This window comes from Nycticebus coucang, chromosome 18, assembly GCF_027406575.1.
Source record: "Nycticebus coucang isolate mNycCou1 chromosome 18, mNycCou1.pri, whole genome shotgun sequence".
In the NCBI taxonomy this organism is placed as follows: domain Eukaryota; kingdom Metazoa; phylum Chordata; class Mammalia; order Primates; family Lorisidae; genus Nycticebus; species Nycticebus coucang.
This window is the reverse complement of record NC_069797.1, coordinates 62,269,025-62,290,355: the sequence shown is the minus strand read 5'-3', so window position 1 is coordinate 62,290,355 and position 21,331 is coordinate 62,269,025. Positions and strand designations below refer to the sequence as shown.

Sequence of the window (21,331 nt, the reverse complement as noted above, 5' to 3'; positions counted from 1 at the left end):
AGTGGAAAAATTCAAGTTGTATTTTGAGAATGAAGCTGAGAATATTTAGTGATAAATGGAATGGGAAGCTGAAGAGGCTGGAACCATCAGGCCCTCCTAGGTTTGAGGCTTGAGCATCTGGTAAATAGTGGTCAAAGACCAAAGGAAGAACAAATTCATTGGAAGAGAACACATTAAGTTTGAGATGAATTGGGAGTCAAAGGATATAGATATTATTTAGAAAAATAAGATCACTCTAAAGAGCCTTAATCAGAGAATGGGACTCTCAGAATGAAGTCTGGGATCACGCTAATGTTTAAAAGTCAGCCATAAAAGCAGCAGCAAATAAGACCAAAATGTGTGCCAATAAAGTGTTAGGGAAATTAAGAAAATCTCCGATGATAATCTAAATTCCAAAGTCACCATGTGTTAAGTATAAGGTATCAAATCAAACAATTCACATAATACACGAATTCTAATTCATAAAAATGACAAGCTAATTATCCTTACAGGAAAAAAATTAAACTGGATCCCAATTTCACCTGATAACATGAAAAATAATTCCAGGTGAATTAAAGTCTTACTTATGAAAATAAAAACTTTAAACTCTTAGAAGGGAACATTGAGAACTATCTTAATGTCCTAAAAATTGATACAGACTTTTCTGTTTTCTACATAAAAACAAAGTTATCTGTTAAATGTAGAAGGGTAAGGGTTGAGGTAGGATTGGAAGTTTGAGAGAATGGAGATATGATTTTGTTTCATTTTATTTATTTATTTGAGACAGAGTCTCTCTTTGTTGCCCTGGATAGAGTGCCATGGCATCATAGTTCAAAGCAACCTCAAACTCTTGGGCTCAAGTGATCCTTTTGCCTTCAGCCTCCTGAGTCTGGGACTACAGGCACCTGCCTATTTTTTAGAGATCAGATCTCACTCTTGCTCAGGCTGGTCTTGAACTCTTGAGCTCAGGCAATCCACCCACTTTGGCCTCCCGGAGTGCTAGGATTATAGGCGTGAGCCACTGCACCTGGTGGAGAATGAAGATTTTAAATAGCTGTTTCAGAGAGAGGGAGAATGAGCTAACTGGCAAAAACTCTCATAATTCTTGCATAGTGTTGAGGGCCAGTGGACATTGATGACCAAGATTTTATAGTGATATCCTATACAATCTATTTGACTGCATGATTTTCTCCAGAAATGCTGTTAGCCACATGAAGAAAGCAGGTAATTGGGTTCATCTAGGGTTGGGAGTTTTGTCAGACAGCACAAGAAATACAGAGAGGCAATAGTGTTTATTTAGAGTATTAGGTATATATACGATAAGAGAATTCAAACTGAATAAGGAGGAAAAATGAAAACAGGAGAAGACTGATAGACAAGGAGAAAATAGAGGGGTAAATGAATGGAAATTCCCAATGAGGTATATAGAACCATAAAGAAGACATGCTGTGAGCAGCATTATAAAAAGGAAAAGAAGTAAACATAAACATACAATATTAAAATAAGAAAAACATAACTACAGATATGAATAAGATAATATACTACACAATAAAATTATCTGTGCTAATAAAATTTTAATCAACATAAATTGAAATTCCTAGGAAAACTGAACTGACAAATATAATTTCTTCATCTTTATCTTATATAGAAGGCAAATTAAATCAATTTATATTGTAAGGTGAAAATAGCCTTTACTTCAAAATCCACCATTACCCAATATGTAAGCACAAAGTAACACATGCTACTTTTAGCCCTGGTTTTTAATGTATATACTAACTTTGCTCTATTAAAAATATACAAATACAACCTTAAACTTTTTTTCTTAATTTTTTATTTGTAATTATTATGGGTACATAATATTTGTATATCTTTATAGGGTACATGTGATGTTTTGATACAGGCATACAATGTGAGCAGAGTGACTGGGGTATCCATCACCTCCTGTATTTAACACTTCTTTGAGGTAATTACATTCCAATTTCACTCTTTTACATTTCTTTATGGTGAGTTGCTTAGTGGCAAAAACTATTTCATATTACACACTTACAGCTTAACATAGGCCTGGCATATATTAATGGCTTATAAATATTATTGAATAAATTGGAAGATGGAAAGAAACGCAAAGAGCTAAAACCAAAAATTCTTCAGAGTAGTACTCAGCCACTAGATAACATTACTTTCCCAAAGTGAAAAGACATTTTAAATCTTCCCCCAAAGTGAATCTCACATACATGGGTGAGCTCTGTAAGTAAGCACATGAAAAACAAAATTATGGCAGCCTTCAATTCACATGCATTACAAGTTATTACAGAATTAGAGGTTAGTAATGGAGAAAATTAAGACCAAACATAGCAGCTGGAAGCCAGGTACTTATTTGCCTGATGACCTATATATATGTAGGATGACTAACTCTATAAGATACTCTTCTAAAATCTGTCAAACAAAAACCAGAGACATCATGTTCTTACATACATAATTTTTCAGAGAAGCGTTCTGTGTCTCTCATCATAGTACCAATGAATTCTTTAAAATTCACTTTTTTCTTTTCTAAAGGAAAAAGAAACATTTCCTTAAGTGTCTTTAAGTATTAAAAATATTATAAAAAATATTGAATTATTTAAAATAAGTTATATATTCAGGGAAATATAATTATATCCTTCAGGTAATACCAACCACTAAAAACATACAGATGTAAAGTGAAAAAAAATTCAATTTACAGTTAAAAAGTAATCACTGAAAAACTCCAAGAAAACTGATAAAAATCCTTATTCTTCACAACTATACAATATCTTTAACTTTCAATGTAAATGATCTTGTCTTGGCTTTGCAACACTCATTAAGATGCTGGGGTAATATTAGTGCATTATTTTACAGATTAAAAATGACATTTACATGTGATATCACTATTCTTCCCAAGGTTACAGAGTAAGTGCAAGATCAAGAATTAAAAGCAATATCTTTTGATTCCTGTCCTCTTCCACATCAGGCTACCAATTAAATTGGTATCTTTACTCAAGTACATTACTGAAGCTATTTAATATATTTTTTGAATTTTTTGATTATTTTTTTATTTTTTCAAATTAATATGAGGGTACAATTTTTAGGGTATAAAGTTCCATTTGCAGAAGAGCCCCTCACCCCAGGGGCGTGTTATACACCCTCACAATGTGCACATTAGGTGAGATCCCGCATGCCTTCCTTCCTTCTGCCAAACATCCTCCCTCCTTCCCCTTCCCGCTTCCCTCTACCCTTGAAATGGACTATATTGTGTTCTTATAAGCAGGCAATTGTTTATATATTGATTTCATATTAGTATGGAGTACACTGGATATTTATTTTTCCATTCTTGTGATACTTTACTGAGAAGAATGTATTTCAACTCCATCCAGGTAAATGTAAAAGATGTAAAGTCTCCATAAAGCCAGTTAATATTGTAATAGTAATCTTATACATAAAAAGTGTCTTTCCTTGATTGTATATAATTCTTCATAATATCCAATGTTAGAATAAATTTTTTAAATTCTAAGAATTTTCAGCTCGGGCCTGTAGTTCAGTGAGCAGGGCGCCAGCCACATACACCGAGGCTGGCGGTTGGAACCCAGCCTGGGCCAGCTAAACAACAATGACAACTGCAGCCAAAAAATGGCCTGGCTTTGCAGTGGGCACCTGTAGTCCCAGCTACTTGAGAGGCTGAGGCAGGAGAATCACTTAAGCCCAAAAGTTGGAGGTTGCTCTGAGCTGTGATGCCACGCACTCTACCCAGAGCGACATAGTAAGACTCTGTCTCAAAAAAAAAAAAGAAAGAAAATTCTAAGAATTATTTAGGGCCATACATAAAGATTTTATATAGATATACTGAGCTTTTAATGACCCTAATCCTTTGTTTACCCAAGTAACGAAACAAAAATTTTTTTTTTTTTAAATTTGAGACAGAGTCTCACTTTATTGCCCTCAGTACAGTGCCATAGTGTCACAGCTCACAGCAACCTCCAGCTTTTGGACTGAGGCGATTCCCTTGCCTCAGCCTCCGAAGCAGCTGGGACTACAGGTGCTCGCCACAAAGCCCAGCTATTTTTTTTGTTTTGTTTTGTTTTTGTTATTGCACTTTGGCAGGGATGGGTTCGAACCCACCACCCTTGGTATATGGGGCCGGCGCTCTACCCACTGAGCCAGACGCTGCCCACGAAACAAAAATTCTAATTATTTCTAATGCAACTGTAAAAGATAAGGCACAACCATATATTTGAGAAGATCACTTCAAGGAGCACAAAATTACCTTGCATTCTTAGCCAAATTTTTAGAAATTAAAAAAAATGCAACCTTGGAAAACCTCTGAGGAAATGCTGAGGTTAATCAAGATTTACATTACTTATGAGGAACATGTAACTTTCTTTTTATCATTTCAAAATATTACATGAGGTAGAAATGTTTTTGTTACGTGGTTACAATGTATAATGCTGAAGTCAGGGCTTTCAGTGTGCCTACAACCAGGAAAGTGTTCATTGTACTAGATATGTAAATTTTAATCCCTTACCATCCTCTATCCTCCCCCTGTTTAGTTTCCAAAGTCTTTTATGTCTGTTTCTGCCCATATATTCCCAGCATTAGTTCCTACATGTTATCAGTGATAACACGTGGTGTTTATTTTTCCACTCCTGAGATACTTCACCTAGGATAATGAACTCCAGTTCCACCCAAGTTGCTGCAAAAGACATTATTTCATTCCTTTTTAAGGCTAAATAGTACTCCATAGTGTATGTGTGTATGTAGGTATGTATGTGTGTGTGTGTGTATATATATATATTCACATTTTCTTTATCCACGCATGAATTGATGGGCACTTAGGTTGATTCCACATCTTTTGTGATTGTGAATTGTGCTGTGATAAACTTTTGAGTTCAGGTGACTTTTTTATAAAAGTATTTTTTCCCATTGTGTAAGTACCCAGGAATAGGGATGGACTGCTGGGTCAAATGGTAGGTCTACTTTTAGTTCTTAAGAGGAATTTCCACAGTTTTCCATAGAGGTTGTACTAATTTGCGATTTCACCAATGGTGTATAAGCATTCCTTTTTCTCTGCATCTGTTGTTGTTTTAACTCTTTAATATTGGCCAATTCTGATAGGAGTAAGGTGATATCAAATTGTGGTTTTAATTTGCATTTCTCCGGTGTGATTAGTGATACTGAACATATTCTCTTATGTTGGCCATTATCTGTATTCTTTTGAAAAAAAATCTGTTCATGTGGTTTTGCCTACTCTATTATTTCCTTTGCTGTGCAGAAGCTTTCTAATTTAATCAAGTCCCACTGATTTTTGTTTTTGCTGTACTTACATTTGAGGTCTTAGTCAAATATTCTTGGCCTAGGCCTATGTTGAGAAGAGTTTCCTGTTTTGTTCTAGAATCTTTATGGTTTCATGCCTTTAAATCTTTAATTCACCTTAAATTAATATCTGTGTATGGCAAGAGATAGAGTTTCTGCTTCATTCTTCTACATGTGGTTATCCAATTATCCCTGCATCATTTATTGAAAAGAGGGACCTTTCCCTAGTGTACATTTTTATCTGCTTTGTCAAATACCGGCAGGTCACAGCTATGTGGTTTCTCTATTCTGTCCCATTGGTCTATGTCTCTACTTTTATATCAGTACCATACTGCTTGAATACTATATTCTTGCAGTATAATTGGAACTCGGGTCATATTATGCCTCCAGATTTGTTCCTTTTGCTAAAAATCGCTTTGGCTTAGGATTATTTTTCTAGGTCTGTGAAATAAGATGTTGGTATTTTGATGGGAATTGTGCTGAATCTGTAAATCACTTTGGGCAATGTAGACATTTTAACAATGTTGATTCTACCAACCCACAAACATGGGATGTTTTTCCATTTGTTTGTGTCATTTATGATTTCTTTCATCATTGTTTTGTAGTTCTCCTTGTAGAAATCTTTCATTTCCTTGGTTAAGTGTAATTCTATGTATTTTATTTTCTTTGTAGCTTTTGTAAATGGTATTAAGTCCTTGATCTGACTCTCAGCTTGACTGTTATTAGAAATGCTACTGATTTGTGTAAATTTATAACCTGAGACTTTGCAGAATTTATCAAGTCTAGGAGTCTTTTGGTAGATTCTCTAAAGTTTTCTAGATACTATATCATACTGTCCACAAACAAGGATAATTTGACTTCCTCTTTCCCAATTCAGATGGCCTTTCTTTCTTTCTCTTGCTGCCTGATTTAGCTAGGACTTTCAGTACTCTGTTGAATAGAAACAGTGAAAGTGAGCACACTTGTCTTATTCTAGTTATTAGGGGGAGCGCTTTCAACATTTCCCCAATCAGTATAATGTTGGCTATGGGTTTGTCATATATTGCTTTCATTATTTTGAGGTATGATCCTTCTATGTCTGGTTTGTTGAGGGTTTTTATCATAAAAGGGTGCAAGATTTTGTCAAATGCTTGTCTAGCATTTACTGAGATGATCATATGGTCTGGGTTTTTGCTTCTATTTATGTGGTGAATCACATTTATAATTTTTGTGTGTATATATATATATATTTTTTTTTTTTTTTGAGAGAGAGAGAGAGAGTCTCACTTTGTCACCCTTGATAGAGTGCCATGGCATTATTGCTCACAGCAACCTCAAACTCTTGGGCTCAAGTGATTCTCTTGCCTCAGTCTCCTGAGTAGCTGGAACTACAGGTGCCTGCCACAACACCCAGCTATTTTTAGAGACAAGGTTTTACTCTTGCTCAGGCTGGTCACAAACCTGTGAGCTCAGGCAATCCACTTGCCTTGGCCTCCCAGAGTGCTAGGATTATAGGTATGAGACACCGCACCTGGTCTTAATTTATTTTAAAGGATCCTTGCATCCTTGGGAAGAAACCCACTTGATCGTGGTTCTTTATCTTTTTGATGTGCTGTTGAATTCAGTTTGCTAATATTTTGTTGAGGATTTTTGCATCTATGTGCTTATGGATATGGGTCTGTAGTTCTGTAGTTTTATTTATTTTCATTTACTTATTTTTTTGAGACACAGTCTTGCTTTGTCACTCAGGCTAGAGTGCAGTGACATCATCATAGCTCACTGCAACCTCAAACTCCTGGGTTCAAGCAGTCCTCCTCGTTCAGCCTCCTGAATAGGTGGGACTACAGGTGAGCACCATCTGCCCAGCTAGTTTTTCTATTTTTCATAGAGACAAGATTTCACTTTTCCCCAGGCTGGCCTCAAACTCTTGTCCTCAAGTGATCCTCCCACCTTGGCCTCTCAGGAGTGCTCAGATTACAGGTATGACCCACCATACCCAGCCTGTAGTTTTTCTTTTTTTGTTGTGTCCTTTGCTGGTATCAAGGTGATACTGGCTTCATAGAAAGAATTAGGGAGTATTCCCTTCTTCTCAATGTTATGGAATAAATTCTACAGGATAGGTACCAGCACTTCTTTATAGGTCTGATAGAATAAAGCTGTGAACCCATGCAGTCTATTTATTGGGAGGTTTATTACTATTTTAATCTTGCTGCTAATATTGGTCTGTTCATTATTTCTATTTTTCCTGATTCAAGTTTATAAAAAGGTTGTATGTTTCTAGAAATTTATTTATTTCCTCTCCATTTTCTATTTATGTTCAGAGAAATTTTTCTATTAATAGTATTCATGGACGATATTTTATATGTCTGTGATATCTGTTGTAATGTCTCCTTTTGCATTTCTGATTGAGGTTATTTGAGTCCTTTCTCTTTTATTTTTGGTTAATCTGGCTGGTGGTCTATCAATTTTGTTTATCTTTTCAAATGGCGCTGGTGTTGGTGGTATAGTGGTAAGCATAGCTGCCTTCCAACCAAAAGAATGAATTTTTGTTTCATTGATCCTTTGATTTCCATTTTGTTTAGCTCTGCTCTGAACTTTGTTATTTCTTTTCTTCTGCTGGCTTTGGGTTTCATTTGTTCGTTTTCTAGTTCCTTGAGATTCTATATTAGACTATTAATTTGTGATCTTTCTTTTTAATGTAAGCATTTAAGGTTGAATATTCCCTTTAGTGCTGCTTTTGCTATATCCCATAGACTTTGAAAGTTTGCCATCCCCTTCGTCTCAATTACATCTTAATTTCATCATTGACCCAAGGATGTGTTCAGCAACACATTGTTTAATTTCCATGACTTTGTGTAGATTTCAGAATTTCTTTTGGAATTCATTTCCAGTTTTATTTCACTGTGGTCTGAGAAAATGGCATAATTTCAATTTTTCAGAATTTGCTAAGACTTGTTTTGTGGCCTAAGATATGAGCTCTTGGAAAATGTCTCATGTGCTAATGAGAAAAATATATTTTTTATAGTTTTGGGGCAGAGGGTTGTACAGATGTCTTGCCAGGTCCATTTGTTTTGGAGTCTCATTTAGGTCAAGTATTTCTTTACTGATTTTCTACTTTGATCATCTGTCCAGACTTGTCAGTGAGGTGTTGAAGTCTCCAGCAATTATGATGCTACTGTTCATTTCTTTGCTTAGATGCAGTGTATTGCTTTATGAATCTGGGAGCTCCTATGTTAAGTGCATGTATATTTAGGTTTATTATGTTTTCTTGCTGAATTGCTCCCTTTAACATTATATAATGAACACCTTTGTCTTTTTTTTTACCATTGTTAATTTAAAGTTAATTTTATCTGATACAAGAATGGTTACCCCTGCTTGCTTTTGGTTTACATTTGCATGAAATTTTCTTCCATCCCTTTACCTTGAGTCTGTGTGAGTCCTTGTGAGTTGGATGTGTTTCTTAGAGAAGGCATGCAGTTCAGTCTATGTCTTTAACAAGAGCATTAAAACCATTCACATTCAGTGTTAGTATTGATATGTAGGAATCTTTTCTGTTCATTATGTTAAATGATACACATACTTTGTTGTGTGTGTTTTTGTTTTTTGGGTTTTTTTGAGACCGAGTCTCACTATGTCACCCTTGGTAGAGTACCGTGGCATCACAGCTCACAGCAACTTCAAACTCTTGGGCTGAAGTAATTCTCTTGCCTCAGCCTCCCAAGTAGCTGGGACTACAGGTGCCCACCACAACACCCAACTATTTTTTTTGTTGTAGTTGTCATTAATGTTTAGCAGGCCTGGGCTGGGTTCAAACTCACCAGCCCCAGTGTATGTGGCTGGCGCCCTAACCACTGAGCTAGCAGGGGCCGAGCCCTTTGTTGTGTTTTCTCTCTTGTGCTACTATTTTATAAGAGCTGTCAGCTTTAACTTTTGGGTATTTTTACACTGATGGGTATCCACTGTTCTGTTCCATGTATGGTGTACTTTTAAGCATTTCCTATAGGAAAAGTCTAGTGGTGGCAAATTCTCTTAGAGTTTGCCTGTCTGAAAGTCTTTATTTCTCCATTATTGATAAAACTTAGTTTTGTACCATACAAAATTCTTGGCTTGGAGTTGAGGGACTTGTAACTTTCTAAAGCAATAAGTGATTCTCTTATCTTTGATAATGTAAATTTGATACATAAAAAAATATTTGCAAGATATGTTATGAAACATAACAAATCTAACAACTGTGAGTCCACAACTTAACTGAAGAACATTACTATACTATTTCATCTGATTCTGTGCTTTTCCCATCCTGTTTTCCTGCTTACCCTACAGACATTACTGATGTTTTAAATTTACCAATCTCTTGCTTTTAATATATATAAATTTATAGAGAATAAGCAAATTATGTTTTTGAGCTTTCTAAATTTGGTATCATGCAACAGCAATCTAAGACTTGCTTTTTTCATTTAATATTAGATTTCTAAGAATCACTGGTACTGGTATAGTTCATTTTCACTGGTGTACAGTTTTCCATTATATGCTGCACACCACAATTTATTTATACATTCTTTGTCTATTTTCTAAAACTTTTAGTTTTCACATCTGGAAATTATTACTGATTATAGTGTGAGATGGGGACCTAACTCTATTTTTGCCATTTGAATAATTAACTTCAGTAGCATTTATTAAATGGTCCCTCTATCCTCAATGATTTACAACTTCTCATATAAGTTTTCATGTATGTGTGTAAATATGTTTGGAAGTTCCTCACCATGTCCTATTGGTCAATTTCTTTATCTCTGTGCCATTCTCACATTGTTTTAATTAGTGTAGCCTTACAGAGAGTGTTAGTATCTAGTAGAGCAAATTCCCCACACCATACACACACACGTCTACCCACATGTTCTTCTTCAAGAGTGTTTTAGCTATTCTTAGCCTCTACTTATTCAGACAAATACTAGAATTAAATTATAAAAACTATCCAAGTTCAATTAGAATTGCTTGGCTCAGTGCCCACAGCACAGTGGTTACGGCGCCAGCCACATACACCAAAGTTGGCGGGTTTGAACCAGCCCGGCCAGCTAAACAACAATGACAACTGCAACAAAAAATAGCTGGGCATTATAGCAGGCACCTGTAGTCCCAGCTACTTGGGAGACTGAGGCAAGAAAATCCCTTAAGCCCAAGAGTTTGAGGTTGCTGTGAGCTGTGATGCCACAGCTGTGATGCTGTGAGACTCTGCCTCAAAAAATAATAATAATAATAATTAGAATTGCTTTAGATACATTAATTAATTATAGCATTGACAATCTTGGGTCTCTGAATCCACCGACAGGAATACGGTCCCATTTATCTAGGTTTTCTTAATGTGTTAACAAAATCTTATCATTTTCTCCACATAGGTTTTATACAACTTGGATTTATTCCTTTTTTTATTTTTTACTATGAAAATATATACAAAATAGAAAGAATATTGTAATGAATAATCATACAGTATCCCTAATGTCAACAATTACCAACTCAAGAACATTCTTATTTCACCCATAATTCTATTCAGTTGCCTATCTCACTTCCATCTTTTCCCTTTAGGAAAATTGCTGCTAGGTAATAAAATCGGTATAACTTTATTGTGAAGTGTGGGCTTTGACATAAAAAATAACTCTTTGCCGCATTTACCTTTTGTCCTGATGTCTACCTTCTCAGATAGTAAGATTATAAAATCTCTGCTTTTTTGTTGTTTCCATTTTTGCCTATATCTGAAAAGACTATTAGTACTGGTTATTTCTAGTTAATAGGCTTTTGAGCATTTTGTTGTTCTTGAGTATTTTTGTGCTTTTCAGTGTTGGTTTAAATTCAATCAACTTTTTTCTAATAAAAACAATAAAATCATTATTGTGATGGAAAAAAATTAGCAAATTAACCCTTCTTCCAAATGTGTCAGCCTAGTTTGCCTAAAAATGTATCACTTACCATCAACTTCTGCAATCTTCTCAAATTCTTCCTTAGAAAGGTAAATTCCAAAATTTTGAAGACAAGTATTTAGATCCTCAGGATCAACATTTTCATCTTTAATTTTATCAATGGCTTTAATAACATCAGATAACACTAAAAATAAAGTAGTATGTTAATAATCATTAAATATAAGACAAAACAAAACACCAGTTATGAGATGAATTTTAGTTCTAACACTAAATTAGCAAAAATATAAATCACATCCAATTTCTGCAATTTTCTGCAATTGTGTGAACTGCAGCTAGCCATTTCACCATTTTGGAATTCAATTCCTTTTAGGGTTGCTATGAGGATAACGTACTTACAGTGTCACAAAGAAAACTAGCTCAATAAATATGTATTAGTGAAAATTGTTAGCAGCATTGCTTTTAACGGGCCATGTGAGCAAGATGTGAGGCCAGACATACATCAATTTGTGGTCCACACCCCACCAGCAGCAGATGCTTTAACCAAACTAATTAACAACCTGTTTTTGACTAATGATTTATGGCTTATGTTTCCCTGTTAATAAAACTTAATTGCCAAGCCTGTGATGTAGCATGGTGGCAAAACAAACTGCCATATGAAAATTACATCCTGGGCCCCATATGTAAAGCTGAAACCACAGGGTGGAATGTCTTATGATCAGAGTTGGGTAACACCAGGCCTCCCTCTAAAAAGCATATTCTGTCCAAAAAAGTTACTCCTTGCCAGTATATTCTTCTCCATAAAAATTAACACTGTAATAGGATGCCAAATGGCCTCAGCTAATGTGTTTTTAAATGAGGGCTAAATTTTATTTGTAAGTATCGGTGTCATGACTAAGATGACATTTTTATGGATACTATAGGCATAAACAGCAGTGCTGAGTCAAATAAGGCTGCCAGTAAATTGACTTGTTTCCACTGGATGTGGCTGCTTTGGACATCAGGGAACCAGAGTGTGGGCTCAGGTCGTGCCTGGGGTCTCTTCAGTTTTGTGACATTGGAAACAAAGTAACGAAAAACAAAAATAGAAACAAACACCCCCTGACTTTCAGTCTTATTACCTATAAAGTGGGGATAATAATAAAACCTCATACAGAGGTGGTGCCTGTGGCTCAAGGAGTAGGGTGCCAGCCCCATATGCCAGAGGTGGTGGGTTCAAACCTGGCCCAAGCCAAAAACTGCAAAAAATAAAAAAAAAAGAAATGGGAAAAAAAAAAAAAGAAACCTCATACAGAAAAAAATGAACATCATTGTGCCTCCTTAATGGTCATATTTCTTTTTAAATTGAGTTAATTGAATCACTAATTTTTCACTAAGCCCTCATTTTAACTATTACATTCAATACTAAATCTAATACAAAGGTAAGTTTCTCTGAAGAGAATAGATACGATTTAAGTAACTTCAGCAAAGGACTACAGGATGGAGTATTTAATTAAGTTCCATATGTAGCACAGAAGGGGGAAATCATATATTGGTTAAGAAGCCATTGCTTGGGCAGCACCTATGGCTTAAGGAGTAGGGTGTCAGCCCCACATACCAGAGGTGGTAGGTTCAAGCCTGGCCCCCACCAAAAACTGCAAAAAAAAAAAAAAGAAAAAGCCATTGCTCATCTTAAGAAAGATCATAAATCCTTAGAGACCTAGATGTATATAGTGGGGTTTTTTTTATATTCTCTATCCATAAGAGATAATACCTGAAGTACTCTTGGGTATTATCTATTTAAATTATGAAACTCTAGGATGTCTATGAACATAGACATCCTACCTACTTGTTTAAATGAATTATAAAATGAACAATTCCAAAAGAAAGCAGACCCTCTACTTTCTTGGGAACCTGAATGACTCCAATTAATCACTGAATTAATTAAGCTTCTCCATAATTAATTAATTAATCACTCCATAATTAAGCTTCTCAGAAAAAGTTATACTCCTCCAAAATGGAGCATATAGAAAGGAATTACCATCAAAACCACAGTACTTATCTATTGGCCTATGTTATCAGATGTGGTGATTACCCAGAATATTGGCAACTGAAATGCTTATAACCATTAAATAAAAGATTCATTCATTTTTTAAAAATCAGCTTATACTTTAATCTCAGCTCAAAATCACTTTCTCAGGGGTGTCACCCTTGAATTTGGAAATTATAGCAGGTTTTCTATTACAAAAATAAATAAATAAATAAATAAATAAATAAATAAATAATTCATTCTGCCATTTCCATGATGAGTTAAGAACTCAAGAACCTGGATTCTGACTTACATATATGATACTGACCCAGAGTATTAATTGCAGTTTTTTCCTTAGGTGAAACCTGTTTTAGGAGGCTGGAATGCCTTCTCACAGCTGGTTTCTGAAGTTCTGAGATACCAGAAATATCACTTTTATCCAGAGACTTATTGACACTTGTTATACTCTTCAAGTTTTGTAGTTTAGACTTTGAGTCCTGAATTTCACCTTTATCTGAATGTTTTTTAATGTTTATGCCATTCTTTGAATATGGTTCTTGGAATCCTACATCAATGCTTTTGGCCCCATCCAGGAATTCTCTTTCTTGCCAAGTACTTTTTGGTCTTTTAAATTCCAGGTCATCATTCTTCTCCATAATTTTGCTATAATATTGGTGGCATTTTTTATTTAATTTTCTGGATATTGAAAGTTCAGAGGGTCGGGGGGAAAAACTGTTTTTCTTTTTACTTTGTACATAGCATTCTGCTGTATTTGATAACTTTCTGCCTGAAGTAGTTTCATCCAAGGCTGACCCTTCCATAATTGCTATGTAAAAGAAATACATTTAGTTATTTCATTAACTGGTACAATGACTCAAGAATAACAACCAAATCTACATAAAAGCTACTGAAGAAATTACCAGTGCTTAAACATAAAACAAACATGAAAAGCAGAGAGAGGGAAGGAGAAATGGGGTGGAAGTCACAGTGTGACATACCTTTTGGTGGCAGGACACAGTTATAAAAGGAACTTTACCTAACAAATGCAATCAATGTAATCTAGTTCTTTATACCTTCAATGAATCCCCAACAATTAAAAAATAAATAAATAAAAATTAACAGAGTAGATGACCAAACGATTGAAGTATTTGGTAGGTCAAATATAATCTGCTGGCTTAATATATTTAAAGCTATTTAAAGTTATACCAAAAGTAAAATAATAGCCTAATGAAGCACATAAGGTTCATTCCTTACTTCTCAATTTAGAAAGATAACAGACTAATAAGCTAATACAGATATAAATTCCTTAGTTATAAAAGTATAGAACTGTAAGGAAGGTGCAAAAGGGAAAATTCTAAACATTCTCAGCACTTGGGGGAAAACGTAACTTAAAATTACATTTTTAGAAATATATTAATGCAATGTCCCAAACAGTTGTTTCACTTACAAAGTTCATCTGATGGTTCAGAATATTATCTTACATTTATTTTTTTTTTTTACAGAACATTTCTTTTTTTATTTTTGCAATATCATTGCATATAAAAGCAATTGAAACTTAACAGTCTTAACAAGAAGTTTACAATTGAATATTTGAACAGAAAACTGTACACAATATCATTTACAGCAATTTTACATAGTAAATTAAGTGACTGCAAAAAAAGTTCTAAATTCCTCTGTTGCCTTATATTGGAGTATTCTAGATAAAGAGCCTACCCGGTGCAATTCACAAGCACCAAATTAAGACCGTGTAATGACATAAAACCCATTAATGTAATAAGTATAACTGTTCAGAGCTCTAGAAGAAGAAAAAACCCACTTGAATATGTTTGTAAAAGGTCAAAAACTCAGTCCCACGAAGACACATAGGTGTCTGGCACAGAGAATGCTGCCCCTAGACTGGTCCCATGAATTCATGGTTAAATGCAAAACAATCCTGACAAGTGGCAATTTAATGTTTAAAACACTGTGGAAAACCTGTTAAAGGATACATGTAAGTTTAACCTTGACAGTGGAGATTAAGCAATTAAGTTTGTTGCAAAACTGCTTCAAGTCCAATTTTTCTTGGATTTAGCTTCATTAACAATTTAAAACATGCAAAATACACTCACTGGTACATAAAACTAATGTTTCTTATGACAATAAGGCAGGAATAACAATCCATCATGAGATCATGAGCTACTAATACAGAAACCACCCAGGTAGAAGGGTGTGATACATGCTTGGCCTCACGGGCCTCCCAACCAGGCGCAGGGGCACCTGTTTCTCTGTTGGCCCAGGTGGCACAGCTAGCTCATGGCCGAGAAGTCTCTCAACAGTTCAGTTAAACAAGCTTCCAAGTCAAACTCGTCCTCCACTTGGCAGTCCATGTGTCTGACCTTGGCGGGTGTGCCAGAGGCTCAGAGGTACTTTCTGGGGATTCCAGGTCTACAGGGTGTATTTCCTGCAAATCACATCCTTCTTCAGCTGGAGGATCCCAAAAATGCAGTGCCACCTTCCAGAGTCTTATCTGCTGGTCCCACGACCGATGACTATACTTCTTAAACTTATTGGGTATCTTGGGATAGACGCCAGGTTGGCAAAGGTGTCTTGGGACTTCTTTAATATAGCAATCATAAGCAACTGTGTTCTTTCCATAGTTGATGTTTCTGTATCCTCATCAGGACACTTTCATCTGTCTCAAAATCAGCTGGGACTGTAGACATGGACTCCTTTGAATTAGAACTTCCTGATGATGATTTTCTCTCTCTTCCAAATTCATTTATGAGAAGTTTTCTTTTATATCTTGCCATTTCCTTGTTAACTCTGGTCCTCATCTTATCTTCCTCAACTGCACTTGCCCAGTCTGAACATCTAGAACAGGGCTTGGGGCTTTCAGGAGTGGTAAAGCTCTTGGGCCTGTGGTTGGCGGCCCGGCACTAGTCCTGCTGGGCGTCCTCGGGCTTCCTGCGCCTCCGGTGGCCTCTGCGCTTCCGTCCGAGGCTCCATCTTGCGGGGCACAGCGGGCTCGCGTCCCCATCCCAGCTGCTCCCGTAATTGATCCGGCTTCGCATCTGGCAGGCTATGGCTGCGGCAGGAGCAACAACCTGAAAAACGACCTCCCCGGGCGGCACCTGTGGCTCAAGGAGTAAGGCGCCGGTCCCATATGCTGGAGGTGGCGGGTTCAAACTCAGCCCCAGCCAAAAACCACAAAAAAAAAAATTGCATTTAGGGTGGCGCCTGTGGCTCAGTCGGTAAGGCGCCAGCCCCATATACCGAGGGTGGCGGGTTCAAACCCGGTCCCGGCCAAAATGCAAAAAAAAACAGAAAATAGCCGGGCGTTGTGGCGGGCACCTGTAGTCAAGCTACTTGGGAGGCTGAGGCAAGAGAATCGCTTAAGCCCATCAGTTGGAGGTTACTGTGAGCTGTGTGAGGCCACGGCACTCTACCGAGGGCCATAAAGTGAGACTCTGTCTCTACAAAAAAAAAAAAAAAAAAAAAACTACCTCCCCACGCCGGCACTGACTAGCTCCTTATCTTACATTTAAATAGCACATTTCAAAGTATGCCAAAGTTATAACACTTGATTCTCAAAACAACTCTATGATATTATCAACTTCCATAGTTCTCAAAGAAAAATAAGAGACTTCAACAGAATAGCAGGACAATCTCAACTATGGAGACATCTTATTTAGAGAAAATAAAAAGTTACCTTATCCTGTATGACAATGGACAATTGAAGGAAAATAATTTTATTTTAAAATCTGGGATTTTTAAAGATGGCATGGATCTCTACATGCTGCTTAGCAGAAAAATGGGCTAGTGAATAAGTAAAAATAAAACCTTTGACACTTTCTTCAGCTTTTGGTATTTGTTGTTGTTTTTTATTTTCTTGTTTTGGAGACAGAGTCTCACTTTGTCACCCTTGATAAAGTGCCATGACATCAGAGCTCACAGCAACCTCTAACTCTTGGGCTCAAGTGATTCTCTTGCCTCAGCCTCTCAAGTAGCTGGGACTACAGGTGTCACTACAACACCTGGCTATTTTTAGAGATGAGATCTTGCTCTGGTTCAGGCTAATCTCAAACCTGTGAGCTCAGGCAATCCACCCACCTCAGCCTCCCAGAGTGCTAGGATTACAGGGCTCAGCCATTGCACCTGTCCCTCCGCTTTCAGCTTTTGGACCATGCCAAGTGGTCCAAATGGTCCAGAATCACTGGATGAAGTGACTGGTAAAGGGATTTCCCAGAAAAAAAACTAGTCTGCAAGACTAGAATAAGTATTTTTTCAAATGCACAAACATCAACATAAAGCAACAAAAAACACGAAAAACCAAAGAGACACAATAAGCTTTCACCACTAGCTGACCCCAAAGAATAAAGATATACTCACTACCTGATACAGAATTCAAATTAATTATTTTGAGAAATTTCATTGAATTTCAAGAATATACATAGAAAAAAATTCAATAAAATCAGGAAAACAATAATTGATCCAAACTAGAATTTATAAAGACATTGAAAATACTTTTAAAAAAAATCAAAGGGAAATCTGGAACTGAAAAATATAATTAAATAAATGAAAAATGCAATAGAAAGCATCACAGCATAATTAATCAAACAGAAGGAAGAATCTGTGAATTCCAAGACAGTTTTGGAAATACACAGTCAGAGGAGAAGAAAGAATTTTTAAAAGGAGGAAAGCTTAAAAGTTTTATGGGACAGTATTAAGCAGAGTTGCACTTTCTGTGAACTTAAACAGGGTCTGATCAGCAGGGGAATGTAGCCAGAACAGAAACAAATTCTGCAAAGTTGTTCTGTTCTGTCAGCAACATCGATCAGGGGTGGGGCTGGAACTGAGTGAACCAACCCAGCCTCCATTAAGCACCCGAGGTTGTCAGGTCTCACCTCTCCTTGCCGAACAGTGGCAGAGAGCATCAGCCTGGCTGAGGAGACATAGATCTCCCTGTAACTCAGGCAGGTGCAAAGCCCTGGAGCATCTGCTCATTGAAGGGAACTGGGTCACAGCCCTGTGATAGCCAGTGACTGGGTGTGACAGAGGTGCAAAATGGGGAAGGAGGCATCAACCTTTCCAGACTAATTTATTTGCTGGGTGGCTCCTTCTGACCTCACAGAGCACCAAAGCAAGTCATACTTGAGCTGCCAGCAGACCCCTGCTATCTAGTTGCCAGAGACCTTTTGAACTCGCCCACCTGAGACAGGTGCTGACTGAGACAATTGATTTGGACTTCTTGAACTGGTAACTTATTGGTAACTTAGATTAAACTGATCATTGTTTTTGTATCACAGATGGTTTCCTTAGGACACTGGTTTCAACATGTAAGCTATTTGAAAATCTGCTTTCTGAACACAGAGCACAGCTGTAGGAAACCCAGTATTGCACTCTGTTGTCTCTCCCAAGAGACACACTATTCATAAGGCACATGTCATGATGAGCAGTTGTAAGTGAAAACTGTCTACTAGAAATTTCAGTAACAGCTTTAGAAGCTAGAAGTTCAACATATTTTACACATATTTATAAATATAAGACTAAGAACTATAAGCCTAATCTGTAGAAGCAGAACCTCTGATTAACCAAAAGGCATACAGATTTAGGTTTGTTCTTTTATGTCACATATCTAGTCTGAATATGGAAATTTTTTCTGGTCAGTGGCTGAGGTTCAGATGACAGTGGGCTTGGGCCTGTAACTGCTACTGTGGTCTCTCCCTGCCTGCCGGTAAAGAGCTGCCAATGCTTAGTCACCAGTGAAACTGGGGCCCATTGGGACAAAATAGTTTTCTCTGGTGTGTACTTGGGAGGACCCAAATGTTAAATGTCAGCTTCTTCACTGTAATTTCTGCAAAAAGTTTACTCAAATCTCCCTGGTTTGAAATCATCTCAGTAGAGATTAGGAGGGAAATTTGACAAAACCCTCACTTAAGGGAATTGATGAGAGCATTATGTCCATCTCACTGGTGGTACCAAGAAACTTATTTCCTTGTATTAAGTGCACTTCATGCATTTCTAATAAGATGACTTTCCAAAAAATGAAATTTGTTATGTTCTGGCTTTCAAAAGGTAAAATATAAATAATAATATAATTTAATATTAAATTAATTATAATTTAATAATTTATCCAAAAATACAAAAAAGAACAAAAAAAAGATTTAAAACAAAATAGAGATCCAGTCCAGGATTTCAAATATCTAAATAATGAGAGTTCCAGAGAGAATAGAAAAACAGAAGAAATGAAATAATCAACACTATTTTTTTAATTTCCCAGAATCAAAGGGCGCTAAACCCAGCATATGACTGCAAAGAAACATATTTCAAGGTACATCATCATGAGATTTCTGAACAACGGATGGAAAGAAAATACTACATACACTTGCAAAGAGAAAAATCAGATACTTCCTAAGGTCAAGAATGAGAAGAATTTTAATTTCAGCAACAACAATGAAAACTAGAAATCGGGCAGCACCCATAGCTCAGTGGGTTGGGCGCTGGCCACATACACCGAGGCTGGCAGATTCAAACCCAGCCAGGGCCTGCTAAACAACAATGACAACTGCCACGACAATAGCAACAAAAAAATAGCTGGGGCTCAGTAACCACAGCAAAGTGGTTACGGCACCAGCCATATACACCGAGGCTGCTGGGTTCAAGCCCAGTCCACGCCAGCTAAACAACGATGACAACTGCAACAACAACAACAACAACAACAAAAAAATAGCTGGGTGTTGTGGTGGGTGCCTGTAGTCCCAGCTACTTGGGAGGCTGAGTCAAGCAAATCGCTTAAGCCCAAGAGTTTGAGGTTGCTGTGAGCTGTGATGCTAGAGCACTCTACCCAGGGTGACATAGTGAAACTGTCTCAAAAAAAAAAAAAAAAAGAAGAAGAAGAAGATGAAGAAGGAAGGAAGGCAGTCAAACAGACTAGAAAATCCAAAATTCTGAGGGAAAATTATTTCCAATCTAGAATTCTATACCCAAACTATCAATCAAACATGAGAACAGAATCTGGTACAGTAGAAGAGATGTGAAAAAAGTCTCCAGAATGTTGATAAAAGGAGATCCCCGGATGTGAAGTATACACAAGATGTAGAGGTCAACAAAATCCATAGTGGAGAATATCAGGGTTCTATAAAGAAAATTTCCGTAAGAAGTCAAAACTTGTAAATATTAGGTAAAGCAAAAACTCATAAAAGGGAATTTTAGACATTTGTTAGTGTTCAGGTTGGATCAGTAATAAATATACTTTAAAAAAAACAAACAAATAAATAAATAAAACAATTATTAACTTAAAGATAGAAAAATAAGTTACACAGAAAAATAAAGTAACCATAAGATTCTACTATATGGCTAAGCTATTAATAGTGTTTAAATAGACATACTAATACAAATATTGAATAAAAATTAATCAAGTTACTATTAATAATTAAATATATTATGAGGATGGATAGATACGGGAAGAGCCAGTGGGTATGTTAGAGACACAGAAAATAAAACAGAGATAAATCCTTATTTTTCATAGTAGGAAGTTTACTGTATCTACCCAAAATGTTAAAACTCAAGTAGCAACATAATCATGTTATAAAGATAAATATTCAAGAAACCAACTAAAACATTTAAAATGTTTGCCTAGTGAGAAGATAGGGAAAGGATCAAGTAAGGGGCAGCTTTCTTTAAAACAAACCTCAGAAAGCTATATAATTCTTAAAACTATGTGCATAAATAATCTTGACCAAATAATAGTTGGACAAATGAGAGAATTATAAGGAACGACATGATATCCAATAAGAAATCAAAAGGTGCACTTAATGAAGAAAAATTAAATAATGAATGATAGTAAAATATTTTAAAGGTTTGATAACAGGATGTTAGAATGCCCTGCAAATTATATGTTAAATATTATCCTTTTTTAGTGTTACTGGCTTTTTTAGAGACAAGGTCTCACTACGTTGCACAGGCTAGAGTGTAGCAGCTATCCTGCCTTCACCTCCCAAGTATCTGGGACTACAGGGACACATCGCCACACTAGGCTTTCAATTTTACTTTAAAGTTAATTTTATGTTGCATTGTATTCAGGGAAAGATAAAAGAAAAATTGTAAGATAGTCAAATTATATAATCAATATCGATTAGCTATATTTATAGTATTACAT

General features: G+C 36.2%; 1 protein-coding gene and 1 pseudogene across 1 annotated transcript in view; both read right to left on the bottom strand.

Moving 5' to 3' along the window:
* Window positions 1-21,331, bottom strand: part of EFCAB13 (EF-hand calcium binding domain 13) — a 135,243-nt gene that overhangs the window by 77,218 nt on the left and 36,694 nt on the right. The window contains exons 11-14 of the mRNA XM_053570499.1: window positions 13,523-14,020; window positions 11,239-11,373; window positions 9,548-9,561; window positions 2,452-2,521 (exon numbers count right to left, since the gene is read on the bottom strand). Coding sequence (XP_053426474.1) covers window positions 2,452-2,521; window positions 9,548-9,561; window positions 11,239-11,373; window positions 13,523-14,020 — 717 coding nt within the window. The remainder of the gene's footprint in view (window positions 1-2,451; window positions 2,522-9,547; window positions 9,562-11,238; window positions 11,374-13,522; window positions 14,021-21,331) is intronic.
* On the bottom strand, window positions 14,778-16,356 carry LOC128570906 (histone RNA hairpin-binding protein-like; annotated as a pseudogene).